The sequence below is a fragment of the Cryptomeria japonica genome, chromosome 4 (assembly GCF_030272615.1).
Source record: "Cryptomeria japonica chromosome 4, Sugi_1.0, whole genome shotgun sequence".
Taxonomy (NCBI): domain Eukaryota; kingdom Viridiplantae; phylum Streptophyta; class Pinopsida; order Cupressales; family Cupressaceae; genus Cryptomeria; species Cryptomeria japonica.
In genome coordinates, this window is record NC_081408.1 from 626,005,448 (window position 1) to 626,021,765 (window position 16,318).

General features: G+C 33.8%; 1 protein-coding gene across 1 annotated transcript; it reads right to left on the reverse strand.

Moving 5' to 3' along the window:
- Nucleotides 1–12,992: 12,992 nt before the first annotated feature.
- LOC131079096 (replication protein A 70 kDa DNA-binding subunit A-like) lies at nucleotides 12,993–13,751 on the reverse strand. The gene has a single exon (XM_058016982.2). It carries the CDS (start codon nucleotides 13,749–13,751, stop codon nucleotides 12,993–12,995), a length of 759 nt encoding a protein of 252 aa, XP_057872965.2.
- Between the last annotated feature and the right edge of the window lie 2,567 nt (nucleotides 13,752–16,318).

Sequence of the window (16,318 nt, forward strand, 5' to 3'; positions counted from 1 at the left end):
TCTTGAATTCTCACACAAATAGGGTAGTGATCAGAGCCCATGATAGGGAGGATATCCGACTGAAAAATCCATTGGTATCCCGCCTAGTTCCTAGCAAGAAAAAATCTATCCTTGATTTATAAGCTATATTTAAAAATCCACTTCTCTTGTTCATCCATGTGAATTCTCCACTTTCAAAATGTAGTTCAAGTAAGCCATTGCTAGTCACAAAGTCACAAAAATCTCTCTGCTTATGATTCATCCATCCTATACCACCTTTCTTATCTGATGGTCATAAAATGGAATTGAAGTCACCACCCAAAAGAAAAAACTTGTCACCCTCTCTAGATAAAATCTTTGAAACATCATTCCAGACTCCTCTCATCTCAGCTATATTATTCAGGTCATAAACATTAATAATGAAAAAGCTCGAGTGTAATTGTTTGGAAAAAACACTAACCCATTGTCAAAACCTTTCAAATCTGATAGTTTGAACATCCACAACCACATCCCTCCATAAAATCCCTAGGCCACTAGATGCTCCAATAGCTTCAAAAATACTGCATTTCCAACTACTTAACCATCTACAAAAGGAATCTACATCAGTCCCACTAAGTGTCAACTCTTGTAGCAGGATAGTGTCTAGTTTCGTTTGATCAAGACATCTTTTGATCAAACAAATCTTGTCAGGGGCATTGCAACCCTTGACATTCCACGATAGGACCTTCATTGCTCCTAGAAAAAGGCACAACCTTTTCCTGATCTCAGTTTTTTTTGTCCGACTACACTGCCAACGATTTCTAGCTTCATTCTCATTGACTTGGGTCCTCTTTTCTTCTTTTCTCCAACCTTCACATTAACCTGTTTGGTTAGAGATTGCTCCATGGGTCTCTTTTCCAAAATACCAACTTTCACACATAGACCTAAATAATCACATTCTACCTCATCTTTCGATGGAGCCTTAGAATCCAAGTCATAAAAATAACTATCCTCATCTCTATCTTCTTCAAAGAAATTATCCAAATTTTTAATAGGGGAAATATGGATATATTTAAAGATAGCCTCCTCATCATCAAAACTTTCACCAACACATTGTTTATGTGGGTCCTCTATTTGGCACATATTAAGAGTGTTGTTCATCCTAAGAGTTTGACAATTTTCTAAAAGGCCTATATTTACTTTAGTAGAGACATTTGAGAGCTCCTTATCTGAAAGTGGTTTCTCTAAAAGGATCACGTTCTCCACCATCTCCTCACCTGGTTTCTCTACCTAGAAATTATACAACAACTCTTTTTTATCACCTTAGGAAGGAGGTCCATCATATATCGAACAAGACCTAGCTTCTAAACCCTTAACCCTAATTTCTGCATCTGTTGTACCCTTTTCTAGGCAGTTTTACAACCTATCTTTAGTCTTTTTGAAACCATAACCCAAATTCTCTTCACGGCTAACCTCTAGAACTACTAAAGTTCATTTTGCACACTTATTTGTGTACAAAAGATCTTCTTTTGCCTCCTCCCTGTCAACACTCCCTCCTTGAGATACATTACTCACCAGAAGACTCATAGGGCCTAAACTGTCTGGGACACCAAACCCCATAACCAAACCTTCATCACATTCAACTTCCAATGTAAACTCTACTTCCTTTCTCATAGACCATGAACCAAGATTACCTTCAGAAGGGCCTAAACCTACCATTTCCTCAACAGGTCGGTCCCACCTTTTTGCCAAAAATTCCACAAAACCACTATCCTCAACCTAAAGTGCATTTTCCTTTGCTAAAAAAAGGTTTGTGAGAATATTTTGATCCAATTCCTTATCTTTATCCATACACATACGTTCCCCTATGAGATGACCAACTCCTTTGCATAAAGAGCACATCTCAACCACTTCCTCAACTTCAATCCCTTATTTCCAGATGCCCTCCCCTGTTTTGAGCTCCACCATTTTGGGAAAAGGATGAATCACCTACCAGAGGATATAGATATGAGCATACATACTATGATCTTTACTTTCTAAAGCTTTATACGCCTTAGAAAAAATCCCTAATTTATTTCCAATCATTTTTAGGGTTTCCAGGTTCCAATATTCTTGAGGCAGATTATACAGCCATGTCCAAATCGACACCTCCTTAACAACTTTAGTTTTAGGATTGAAATTTAGAGTCCAATCTTTAAGGTAGAAACATTTCCCCCCCATTAAGAACAAACCACTATTCAGAATCCACTCCTTGTCTTTAGCACTTGGGCGAATGACCAGATAAACATGATTGGGTAGGGTTTTCACTATAGTTTCTTCACCCCAATTTTCATTACACCAATTCCTTACTCTACTAAAGGTCGGCCATGCTCCACTCCATTTCATTAAAAAAGGCATTTTCCTTAAATTGACTAATTGAATCATTCCAAGCTTGCCCATCAACCAATAAGGAGACAACCATTGTATTCTTAGGTGTAGGGTTTACCTTCTCTACATCCTAAACGTCACCTTGCAATTTTGGTCTCCAAAATTTCTTCTCTATTTGCCTAAAGTCTACTGGCTTGCTCAAATGCAAATCGAGAAATCCTCGTCTGTTTCTTGCATAGAAGCCTTGTTGGCCAGATATGTCCTTGCTTTGAATCTAAGAGTCTCTACTACCATTTTCTAGAGCCTTCCATGCTCACTATGGTGGTTGCCACACAGAGTTCTAATTGTGAGCTAAAAAAAATTTGATTGAAAGGTCATGAACCCTGTACTCTACTAGAACCACAAAACCCCTAGAACCTGTGAAACCCTAGCTCCCTCTTTCGCTCCACCATTTTTCAGAGGCCATGATGTAGATTTATTGCAAGCTTCAACTTTATTAACAGTTAGGATGGTCAAGAAATTATTAGTATCACAGTTGCATTTGGAGGGCAATTCTCTAATTGTTATCAATGCCATTATTAGGGGTGAAATTCCAATTTGGAAATTAAATAAATATGTTATTTATATATAAGATGAATTTTAATAACTTTTAAGGATTTTACAATTACTCATGTGTTGAGAAATGTAAATATGGTGGCAGATAGGTTGTCAAAGTGGGTGATCTCAATAATGGAGGAGTAAACAAAATTTTATTGGGAGGATCTCTGAGAGATCCAACTTGTTAATAGTGATGGGTTGTAAATTGCCAATTGCAACAACCATAATGGAAAGGTGTGTGGTTTAAATGTAATGGGATACATGTTGTATTTAAAGGGTATTTTGGCCATTTTTATCACACAAGTATTTGAAACTAGTGTAAGGAGGTATGCATAGGGGTGGTGGCAAAGAGTTGTAGGATGGAGGCAAATTTCACCTTGGTTACTACTAAGCAATGATTGGCATTTTTGGGCCAAATCTCAAAGAAGATACTATAAATCATTTTCAAGCATGATGATCCTCTATTTGTGATGATTCTCTTTTTTGGGGAAGAATTTATGATAATGGAGCACTAATATCAATATCATTTCACTGCTTGTAGCATGGGGTTAGAGATAGGAAGCAAGGAGGATGTTTAATGGGTCCTAAAGGAATGTGTGGATGAGGAGTGGACCTATGGTTTGAGGTCGATTTTGGAGTGGGCACATCCAAGTGAAGGTCTCATGGCACCAAAGGGTGACTAGTTGAAAATTGGAGATCAAATCCATTGCTTTGACCTTTCATTTGGTGGAGTGCGTCAAGTGATATGAATGAAACGAAGGATGAAAGAAAAGATGAAGCTCATATTAGCTACGAGGCTTTGAAAGATTATATCCATGAATGGAGACTAGAACAAGATGGTGTTGGCGTGGCGAAGGAGCAGAAAGGGAAAGCTCATGCTGAGCTCAAACTTGAAGATTACTAGGTTAATGGACTCCCCAGGGAAACTAAAATAGAGTTTGTAAGGGAAATGGACAATTTTTTGTAGATACTCTATAGATTTTTTATAGTCCTTATATATATGTGTCTCCAATTTTGTTGATATTTTGTAATTTTTTATGAATGGCCGACTGTAGTAATGGCCTTGGGGTATAATTCATGTATTTATGAACAGGGAAGCCAGTCAATATGGGGAATGTTGCAACGTGTTAGATATTGATGTGGTAGATTAGTGTATGGAGGGGTAGTTAGGGTTTGTAGTCCTTTGGATTTTACAATTACACACTTATGAATTTTTGTAAAATCTAAAATTTAAATATTAATCAAAATACTATAGTACCCATCAAAAAAATAATAATATAAACATTATAGTGAAAATATACATTTTTCTTAAGAATATAATCGTAATTAATTATAAAATATATATAATTGTTATAATAATAAAATTAATCTTAAACTTAATAATTACTTATTAGTTTAAGATTATATATTATTTTAATTATATGTTTATAATATTAATTATATTTGATCTTAATAAAATAACTATTAATAATTATAAAATTATATAATATAAAAATAAAGTGAAAATAGATATTATTTAATAAATAAATGAAAAATATTTAAATTTATGATTAAATGTTATAATATTATATTGTATGTATTAAAATGACTAAAAATAAAATTATGATTTTAAAAAAGTATTAATAAAAAATAGAATGATTTCAAAAAACAAGAGATGCAATGCATCAAGTTTTTACCAATAGTGTGGTTAGTTTAGAGTAGAAAGTAAAAAAGGAGGAAGAAGAAATATGGAGATATAGAGATAGAAAGGCAAATAGATATAGATATAGAGGTCTAGGAAGGAGAAGCAAAAGAGAGAGAAGGGGCAGACATGTTTAGAGATAGAGGGGAGAGTGGAAGATAGGGGGATATAGGTAAATAGAGAAGAATAGATAGAGAGACATAGAGAAAGCGGGAGAGGGAGACATATAAAGAGATATAGATGGTGAGATAGAGTAAGCTCAGAGATATACAATAAGATATGCATAGAGGGATAGAGAAATAGGGGAAGATAGAGAGAGAGAGGAGAGATAGAGAGATATATGGGAAGATTATTTTTTGTTATTGTTACTATCCTCTCACTAAATATAGCATACTACACTTGTTGTACTTTGTGGAAATTTTTCATATGGTAATTATTAATCATCGATTTCTATTTGCAAAGAAATTTATTTATTTATTATGATGAGCTTTATATAATCATTTTATCAAGGAGGTATTAACTTAATCCTTCATAATAACTAGCAGTTGCAGGGGGAGTTCCTGCAACAGGAGGCCAATAGGTCTGATTGTAAAGGAATTGTAAAATTACAAGAAGGTTTTTTGTTCGACATTATAATTAGAGAATGCAATAAAATTGAAACTCAATAATTTTTTTAATATATAGTAAATAGTATTGGCATTGTACAAAACCCAACCAATGGTTATAGTTGTTCCCAAAATACAAAGTTGTCCACCCACCATCCCCCATGCTGCTAAATGCAACATGATGCACATAAAGAAATTTCCATGAAGAGTATTTTTTACAAAAAAATTAAAGTACCATAAAGAGTACTTGTTATAAATGGTTTGTATTGTAGACTGTATTAATCCCAACCAATAGTATTTGTTGGACCCAGAAAAATGTTGTTATCCACCCTCCATCCCCCATGCTGGTAATGGTAGCATGTTATACAACCTTTTGTTGATATGCATCTGATTTATATCATCTAAAACCTGTGAGGAATAAATTGTATGGGTACTTCAATTTGGAGGAAATGAAGAAACATGCACTAATAAAACAGAAAGGCATTTACCTTGCAGAGCAAAAGGGTTTGTATTGTAGAGTGTAGCTTGTAGAGTAAAAGGCTTCACGATGAGGAAGTGGCAAAGCATAGAAAATCCTACCAATATGCAACAACCCTGCAATTTAATAACAATATGTAATAGTGACAATGAAAGAGCTTGAAAAGAATAAGGACTGATGAACTGCAATCTAATCTCATTAAAACAAAAAGTAGTTTAGTTTGCAAATAACAAAAAAAACATATGCACTTACCTTGCAGAGTACCAAAGATGACGACAATGAAAAGCAATTACGGTTAGATGATGATTATATGTCTGGTTTTGAAATGTCTAGCACTTGTAACTTGTAAATAATGTTCAATGATGTCCAACACTGTAATGTCGTTGTTAAAATATTTATACAGGACACATACCTTGAAAGTAATGACATTAGTTTGTTGGATGGTGATCTCCAGTGAAAGGTGAAATGTAAAAGCAGGGGCAACCTGGAAATGTTAATGCATCATAATGAGAGAATGTAATTAAAGTTAAATTGAGTAATTTTATTGATATATAGTATATAGTATTGGCATTGTACAAAACCCAATCAATGTTTATAGTTGTTCTCAAAATAAGAAGTTGACCACAAAGAAAACTTATTCTAAATGGTTTGTATTGTAGACATGTATATCCATCTGATGTATATCATCTTAAACTTGTGAGAAATAAATTGTATTAGGAAATTGTAATTGTATGAAGATTTTCTTGTGAGTAATAAAGTGTATTATAAAATTGCAAATGTATGCAACAAGTGTAGAATATTAATGATTGTAATTGGACGTAATTATAATTTTTACTGCTGTTGTATTTGGTTAATGTCCTTCTTTTGTTTTGTAGGTTGCTTTGTTGCTTGCCATTTGATACTTGTGATAAATAATATTGTATCAAAAAAGAATTTTGGTAAATATTAGAAGAAGTATATTTGCAAGGCAGTTAAATAGTTGAAAAAATAGTGGATGATAGAGGTGTACTTGTTCTTGTAGAGTTTTTACATCCAAGAGCCTTGTTCAATTTTATATTGAATTTAATACTGCTTACATTTGATGTTGATCCTGCAAAGTGTGACTATTTTAATCCTTTGAAACAATTGATAGAAAATATCCAGTATGCAAAATTGCAATGAAGTTGTGGTTTCAATACCTAATTATGTTTGTTCTGCAAGTAATTTTCTTCCGTGATCGGGGAAAGATTTAGCAAATGAGTGTCTTCCTTTTTCCTTAGAATGGTTGATGCAACACCTTGCAACCTTGAGTACCTTTCGTAGGTGAAAGTCAGGTGAATCTGTAGGTGGTTAGTTGATTTCACTTTGGAAAGCGTTGTAAATGTAAGGCCTTGTTTCTTTGTTTTCCTGATGTCAACTATTGCAAAGTCTAGTGTTAGACCCTGTGATTTGTGAATAGTAATACCCCATGCCATTGTTAATGGAATTTGTGTGCAGTTTCCTCTAGTAATTGGTGATATGGGAACATGTTTTGGATTTGTTGGATCTCATGATGGGCCAGTATAATGTTGGAAGAGAACCACCACATATTTTGGCAAATTGGGTGGTTTAGAACTTGCATCATAGACAATCATTTTGATTTAACCCAAAGCACCATTGACAAGGCCAACTTCTATCCATAAATTTGCAATAAGCATTACTTCCTAGTCTATAGAAAGAAGGATTTCAAATGATAGTTGTTCTTCTTGGTGTGTTTGTTTATCTTTCTGATGTGCAATGATTGTTGTTGCACGTGCAATGGGTGATTGCAATTATTTCAACATTTTAATGTTGTGTGCACTTGAAGCTGCATTTGTTGCAAACAAATGCTTCTGTTGGTTGAAGTGGTTGTTTTGATCAAGAGTCAAATCATCGATTGACTGCATCTGTAGGTTTTCCCAGTCTATTTGCAATGGTGCTATGTTGCGTATATTAAGTAACATTTCAGGGAATTGCATCTAGGAAGAGCTTGTACCTTGTTGTCAAAATGAAACATCCAAGGTGACAACATTATTGAATGTGTGCCATAGAGCTAGTGCTGTTGAGTGGGATGCATATAATGGTTTATCTATAACTGGGGGAAGTTGTGCAAGATCACCAACCAAGATGATTGAGAGGGTTGCAAATGATTCATGTTGTTTGGTGGGAAAAGCTTCTCGCAATCTCTTATCAATCTTTATCAGTAATTGAGGGCCAACAAAGCTCATTTCATCTATCAAAATGTAACGTAAATGTTTGCATTGCTCTTGAAACATTAATAGTGAATGGCCTGTTAAGGGTTTGTATTATTGAATAGGTATACGGAGGGCAACATGGATTGTGGTAGCTTGGATATTATACGCGGAAACACCTGTTGGTGCCAGTACAAGCAATGTGTATTGTCCAGGATCTAAATGGGAATTTAACTGTTTACGTATACAGTCGATAAGAAATGACTTTCCAATACCTGTTGTGCCTTGAATAATTAATCGTAATGGTGAGGAATTCAAATTTTGTGTAGAGTGGGTTTTTATAATATCAAGTGCAGTAATTTGGTTTGCTGTAAGCTCATAGTTAGCAGGTGCATTTGAATGTAGGTTGGCAAGGGTGTGGGGTGATTGGATTTTCTCTGCCGAAATGAATTGAGATGCTTTTGTATGCAACATTTCATTAGGTATGGAAGCACTCCAATTAAAATTAAGATCAAAATCATGTTTGCCAAGCATTTGAAGAGTAGCAATGTCAAAGCTATTTGATGCTCCCATCTGTGGCAAGAATTCCCATTCATAGAGATCTTTATCAGTAGATTGTGGAATGTCTTGTGATTGTAGGTCTTCGCTATTTTCTGTGGTCATGTGTTCTTCAATCCCATTTACATGCCAGTGGATGTAATGCGTACTTTGAAGATGTTTCTAATTTATTATAATTTCATCAGTTGAGGTACTTATGTGTAGAGGGATGTTATGGAATGGTTTGTACAAAAGCAATTCACTCCAACAAAAACTTTCAAAAGTGGTTTCATCTTCTAAAGGTAAAGATTTGCACTGCAGGTACACATTTATAATTGCTAGTACCTTTCTTCTCATCCATTTACATGATTTGCGTTGTTCAAAGTAAGTATATTGCTGAGCTGAATGGAGCAAAGTTAGGTTTGCTAACTCTGATGGTCTTTTCATGTAATTAGAAATGAAAGAAATGGATGTATGTGATCCTTCATCACCGTTTATTATACGTTGGAAGATTCTTTTCCCAACATTGAGGATCACAAATTGACGTGTGCAAGAGATCAAGGGGAGTTTAAGTAGCATGTGACAAGTTTATTGAACACTAATGTCCCTATCAGAAACAATTCCCATCATGAATCTCTGATATGCTAATAGAATTGTATCTTCTAAATTTGTTGATCCAACAATGCATTTTAACATGTCAGTATAGCTTTTTGATTTATGTTCAGTTTTGGATGCGTATTTTGAGATATATTGTAGGACTGCCTTTTTGGAGCATATTGCTTGACAATCAACATTAGCCCTCCATATGGTGAGCATCGTTGGGTTGTGAACATTGAGATGACTATCATTCCTTGCTAGCTTGTATGATGGGTTATTATTATGGTATGATGTCAATTATGAGTCATGTTGTTTAGGCCAAGGTGCTTTGTATCGACATTCAAGTGTTGAGTTTTTTTCAAGCAGGTATACTTAGAACACTTTGTATGTCATTGAACAACATTCACTAATTCAGTGTAATCAATGCAAGGCTCAGATCTGGATATGATTTCTGTATCTGAAAGACACAGATCTGAAATGGCAGGCATATACTGCTTGTTTAAGGGATCCTCTTAAGTGGGTGGATTCCATGCTGTGATGTACTAGTCAAAGAAGTTCTTAAATGATTGGATGCTTGCATGGTCTGACAAATCAAGGTTGTCAATATTAGGTGCTTGTGGCAACCAAAGAAAGCCATGAATATGGGCAAAGCCTCGGTGTTGCCATTCATATCTATACCAGTGGTCAGTGGCATGCAATTGTTTGACAATGACTTCATCACGAAAGATTTGAAATCTTAAGTGCAAGTATAAAGCTATTATATGTGGATTATTGACTAAATTTTCAATAGACTGTCTTCTATTGTGGTGCATAGTAGTTTACTGTGTTTTTGGGAACAACTTATGTAGGTTAGGCCATTTTGTATCAGCTGAGCTTAGGGTAAAGAACAACATAGGCACACCTAACTATTCTATCATTGTTGTAAGGTCTCTCCGGGATTTGCTCCAAAATGCACGTGTATCACGCAAGGAGGCAACATATCGCATGATATGATTTGGCAATTTATTTGATGGTGTGTTCTGCAAGTATTCTCTTAGACCATGAAGATTCAGTGGAAGATAATATTCTAAATTTGTCTTAATGAAAACAACATCTGATTGTTGAGATCGATGCCTCATCATAAGGTTATAGATATAATATCTAAAATGGACATGCTGTCCAAATCTTTGATCATAATATTTGATCAAGTACAAAGCATATTCATGTAAATGTACATGCCTTTCTCTGTCTTGTAGTAGTAAAGCCATTCTATTAGGGAAGAGTGTGGGGAATGCCATTGAAAGTAGGCCTTCTGTATTGTACTCATTGACAGGTGATGTACTGATTTGTGGCCAAGGAACACTATTGTTGTTGGTATTATCTAGATGTAGGATTGTTTTGATGGCACCAAGTTCATGTATTGATGATGGGAGTCGTGGAATGAATGAAGAAGAGTTTTCTATTTTTTCTTCTTCATTGTTAATGTTTGCCATAGTAGGAATTTATTGTACAGATTCTTCTTGAGGTGAAGGTACTGAATGCAAAAGCTATGAAATGTCAGTGTTGTGCTCTGGTAATAGCTGTACTATATCTAAATCAATGACATCTTTGTAGAATTGGTCATGCTTTATTTTGTAAGTCAATGCATTCTTGATGTGAAATCTATTGACGTAACAATCATAGGTTAATCCTTGTAGATTAGTGCTACAGACAATAAGGATTTCTAAATGCTGAATTTGGCGGGGCAATGATAATGCAATTTCTGAATTATCTTGTGGGAAATTAATTGTGTGACCAGAATACTTATATTGTCCTCCCCTTGCATGTGTAACTTGCAAAACAGGGGCAATCCTTTCTATGAGCATTTCTTCTACTTGAGAAAGACACTTTAAAATAGAAGGTTGCTCACCTGGGTCCATATTGTTTGATAATGAGAAACGGTGGAGGCCTCTTTCAGTAGAACAACTCATGCACATAAGTGCATGGTTGATTTTTTTAATTGTCATGCCCACATAGTTTTCTTTACAAACAGTACATGCCTCTGTGACCTCCAACATATCAATTCTTTTTCAGAAATTAGATAATGCATGTAGGAATGAAGGTGTCTTCAGGGTGAGTTCAGGAGCAGTAGAATGTGTTTGAGGCACATTACTTTACTCAAGGTCATTGCTTTTTGTTTGTAATAAAATTTTTGAGTTAGTATCAGATGTTGGTTGTGCATGACACTTCAATTGGCATTTGTTGGAGATATTCCCTCTATTCTTTGCATAGTAAGTTCTATTGGTTTGCTTTCTCCTCCATTTGATGGCATCGCCTTCATGAGTGGAAGGCTTAATAGATATCTAATATTTGGAAGATAATAGAGGTATGTTAGAATTCTCATAAGTGAAGAGAGAAAGCACTGAAGTATGTATTCAGAATGAATGGGAATTGAAAATTGCTTAATCTAAGTTGTACCATTTTTTTTGTTTAGTTTGGTGATGGTTAGTTCATTGCGAGATGCATATGCACACATATATATATAGCTATACATACAAACAGATGTATATATATGTACACATGTGTATATAGATGCCAATGAAGTATGTGAATACCTGTATACATAGATATGCACATATATAAATACACATGTATATATGTAAAATTATAGAACTTTGTGTTTCTTAGTATATACACGGTTGGTTGAGTAATTTTTAGAAACATATGGGTTTTGTAAACTGGTTAATTGAATCGGTACTATTCTTTTGTGTAGTTTTGTTATCGTCATTTTATTGCGAAATGTATTTTAAGGTGTGTTTCGCTGACTGTAGTGTTTACCTATGACTTCCCTTTTCAAAGGCATTATTGAAATATACATATGCACAAATTTAGTAATTTTTGTTACATACAGATGTATGTATATATATACACATGTATATATACATATCAATCAAATATGTGGACATCTGTATATATAGATATGCAAAAAAAAAAAGATATATATGTGCATATATGTATAAATTTTCTGCAAATATTTATTTATTTACAGATACTTATATATGTGTACATATATACTTAAGTATATTCATATCATACACAAATTGTGCAAACAAAGATAGAAATACGAGTAATGAAATGTATAGGAAAGTGCATTGAATTGTAAATACTTTTGTGTGAAACAAATTTGAAGGAAATCATTTTTTATTCAAAAAGGTAAGTAACCAACATACATGCATATATAGTCTCTATATAAGAATATAAATAACAATTTTTACATCATACGCAAAGAGAGTAATTAAAGCTGAGAATGGAATGTAAAAGAGATATTGGAAAGTGTGCTGAGATTATAGAAAGTTCATAGTTGAAGAAAATTATTGCTCAATAATTATTAATGCATGAAAGAAATAGACAAGTGGAATTTTTAGATAAATGTAAATATGTTATTGTAGAGGAAAACATGAGCAGTAAGTACTTATATACGAGAGGAATCTCAAGGAAAGCAAATTTATTCTGCAAGGCAATTAACTAATATAGATGAGTATGCAGCTAAACATACTGTCCAATGCAAGAGCAAGTTTCCTCAAAGAGTTTGAAATCTTGTATAGTTAGATGTGCATAAACATATAAACATATCTATTTATCGGCCAACTTTGATTATAATAGTACATGCAAAAGTAATAAGCATGAGAGTAAAAAAGTTTATGTGGTAAGGAAAGAATTCCAAAGAGATAAGAGTGTAATTTTAATGCAATCTGTTGTTTATCTAAAAAATATACATGTACATATATATAGATGTATTCATGTATGCATAGAAGATAATTGTTTGTATTTGTAAGTAGAATTATCTTAATATAGGAAAAAGTTGTACATAATGCAGTATTCAAAGTAAAAGCGATAAAGCTATGAACACATCTATATGTAAAGTTACATGTAGGATTGTAATACTATAAAATATGTTAAATTTCTAATGTAATAACTGTATCATGAACAAAAAGTTTGGTAATTAGGCAAAATGCCTAATAAATCTAAGCCTGTGTAGATAAGCAACCAATCTCTGCAAGTAATGCATCACACTCAGATTTATAGTCAATAGAGGAGACTTTGTTGATCGTGACTTTCATCTTTGATCCAGAGTTGTACGTGTCAGTAGAAACCAACGGTGTGAATGAGTAGTGATGTGAGACAAGCTTTTTAATCACAAAGCAAGGTGTTTCTGTTGTTGTGGCATCATTTTCCAGTGCACAAAGCTCTTTTGTAGTTTTCTTTATCAATTGAGTTCCAATGTCATCAAATGCAGTGGTCCAAACAGTACCTATTGCATCTTGTAACTTTACTGGTAAAAGGTAACTATAATTGGACTCTGCCATGGTCATTTCACATCTAGGACAGAACCATGAATCATCAACCTGTTGAGTGCATTTTTTTTTACAAGGCTTTTCATTTACTGTTAGTGGGCAAGCTGCGTAACAAAAAGTTTTATCTGTTATGTTTACAAAATGTAGAACAACTAGTAAAGTGGTTTGAATAGTTTCTAGTTTAACACTCATATGCTCGCGGATTGATAAAATAGTCATTCTAGTATATTTGCCATCAATGTGGGTAGTTGCTGGAGAAAAAAATGGAGTAACCAAAGGGTCATTTCCTCTTAGTATTATAGGTTCTGCCTCTAGAAAAGGTGGATTAATATGTAATGTTGCAGCTGTTATGTTTACAACCTTGCCATTAAAATAGCCAACACGAGCATTACGTAAAGCAAGTATAAGAACACTATCATTGGTTAACATGTTTTTTAACTCGAGTCCTCTTTGTTTCGACAATGGACCCCATAGGTTGATATCAATTGTTGATCCAGATAGATCATTAATTCTGACAACTCGCTTCTGTGTTTGAGTGCCATCTTTCCTATTTATTGGAATGATATCTCCAACGTATAAAAAACACCAATTATGTCAACCAACGTATTATTGGTTAGTTGAAACACTTCACTAATAGGTGTGAGAGGAGAGTGTTGTTGATTTGGTTCTTCTTCATGGCTGCAACGTTTTAATATGGATGCATCAGACAGGATGATCTCTAAATGGCTGTTGAGTTTGTTGTATCTAGTGTTTGCTTCCTTAATGGACCCCTTATAAATAACATAATGTGAACCTACTTCCACACGGTTAGAGTGCAGCTGAGCTATTTCATCAAAACATGTGACTAATTTCACAGCCCTCGGTGTCGACAATGTCAAGCTAAACACGTGGCCATTTTAAGTGGTTGTGCTAAATGGATTTATAGGTCGTTTATGAGTAACTCTACCTTTGATTGTCCATTTATTTTGGTATGGATTTAAACTTTTGATTGGGCTTATATTTTTAGAGGTTGTACTTTTGGGGGATGGCAATTCAGTAGAAAATTGAAGAGAATGTTTATATGATGATAGTGTATCCTTAGTCATCATTTCTGGTTGTTGTTCTTTGAACAGGTATACTGGTTTACCAAAGAATGGACAATCACTTTGTTAGACTTGCAAACTAAGTATTATAATAGTCTTGTAAAATGAAGACTTTTCTTTAACATACTTTCAATTATAGCTGAAAACAATTAAATAGAGAAGAAGGATATTTTATTTAATAAACATAGTCTATTTCCTACCTTGTATTCCATATGTATCTGCATGTATAAGTGGACAACAAGACTATCGCGCCTATTTTAAGAGTGTCTAAATCTATCAGAGTGGCATACTTAGAAGGCAAGATTGCTAACTACATGTATGTGCCATCAGACAACACTAGTTTATATCTGTCTGTATCATCTTTGCTATTCCGCATTTTCTGAAATGATAAAACTTGCAGCAATGCTAAAGGAAGCTCATCCCCAACATTAATAGATTGAATTGCAAATGGGGTAGGGGCATAGTCTTGGGTATTTTCCTACAAAAAAAAATATGAATATAGAGGATTTAATGTCAAGGGAAACTAAGACATATATGTGCTTATCCGTTAAAGTAAAATTTGTTATTTTTCAGAGTATGTAATTAAGCTATGTAAACTACAGACAACTTATCTATATTTTTCTATGCTATGAAAAAGGGTGCATGCCATAATGGAAAGGATGGAATAAAAAAGAGAGATATATTATGAAACAAATAACAGCAAAGTTTTTTTTTTGAAAAGGTATGATGTATTAGCTTACCAAATTATCGATTGTTGATTGCTGTATAGATTTAGAGGTGTTTGGTGGAGATGCCATTGTGGATAGAGCTTTTAATTTCATAGAAATCTTAGGACTAACCGTACATGCCAGTACACGTTATAAACAACTAATTAATTTATTTCAACGTATAAGTTATATTTATTGGAATAATGTAATATCATACAACTCGCATGAAATAAAGACATCGACATGTAAAGATATGTTCATTACTTGTTTGTTAGTTTCAAAATGCTTTTAGATTCAGTCTGGACTGGTATATTGCCTTGCAGAATAACGTTGATTGTGTTCCTATTATGATGTTTCAAATATTATGTTAGAATAGATTGAATGACACAATGGATTGAGTAATTCATTGTCGTCAATAAGTACATAGCTAAATCCTACTAAATAGGAAAGTTGTAGACAAAAAAAATTGGAAATTGTAGTGTATTTTTTTTGTGTGGTTTTATTTAGGAATCCATCAGTTTGGACTAGTTAAAGTAAGTGGTGAACTAACAAATAAAAAGGTAAAATTGTATCTACATTTAGAGTGGATGGATGTTTCTATTACTTTACTTGTCATAGGCATATATTAATCAAATTATAAAGTTTGACTTTGTGATTTCGACATTTAACAATCAAGTACAAGGATCATGAATCGTACTTTTCATTTCAAAATCTAATCAAAACATGAGTTCAACTGATCAAAGACTCATATGTATATGAGTACCAAAATATAAAGTTTTAGTTTATGATTTAGACATTTAACAATCAATTACAAGGAACATGAAGTATACTTTTCATTTCAAAGGCTAATCAAAATATGAGTTCAACTCATCAAAGATTCAATAATTAAAGAGAGAGAGGATCCACCCAGGAAACCCATCCATGTTGGTTATCATTCCATTTAAAGATCTTGTCTCCTAATGTGAAAATGGCCAGTGGATCAGTTAACTGTTCAGCAGTTGGTATTGGAAGAGGGCATAATACCATACTATGTATAAAAGTAACAACAATGGAAGAAGTAGAGGGGGACTCTGTTGATTGGTTGGCCATTTTATATTCCTACTTATGAATTATCTTTGTTAGGTTATCCTTTATCTTGTTTCTCTCTTGCAACATATTTGCAATGACACTGTTAATATCCTCTATTTCTTTGATTCCTATATGCATT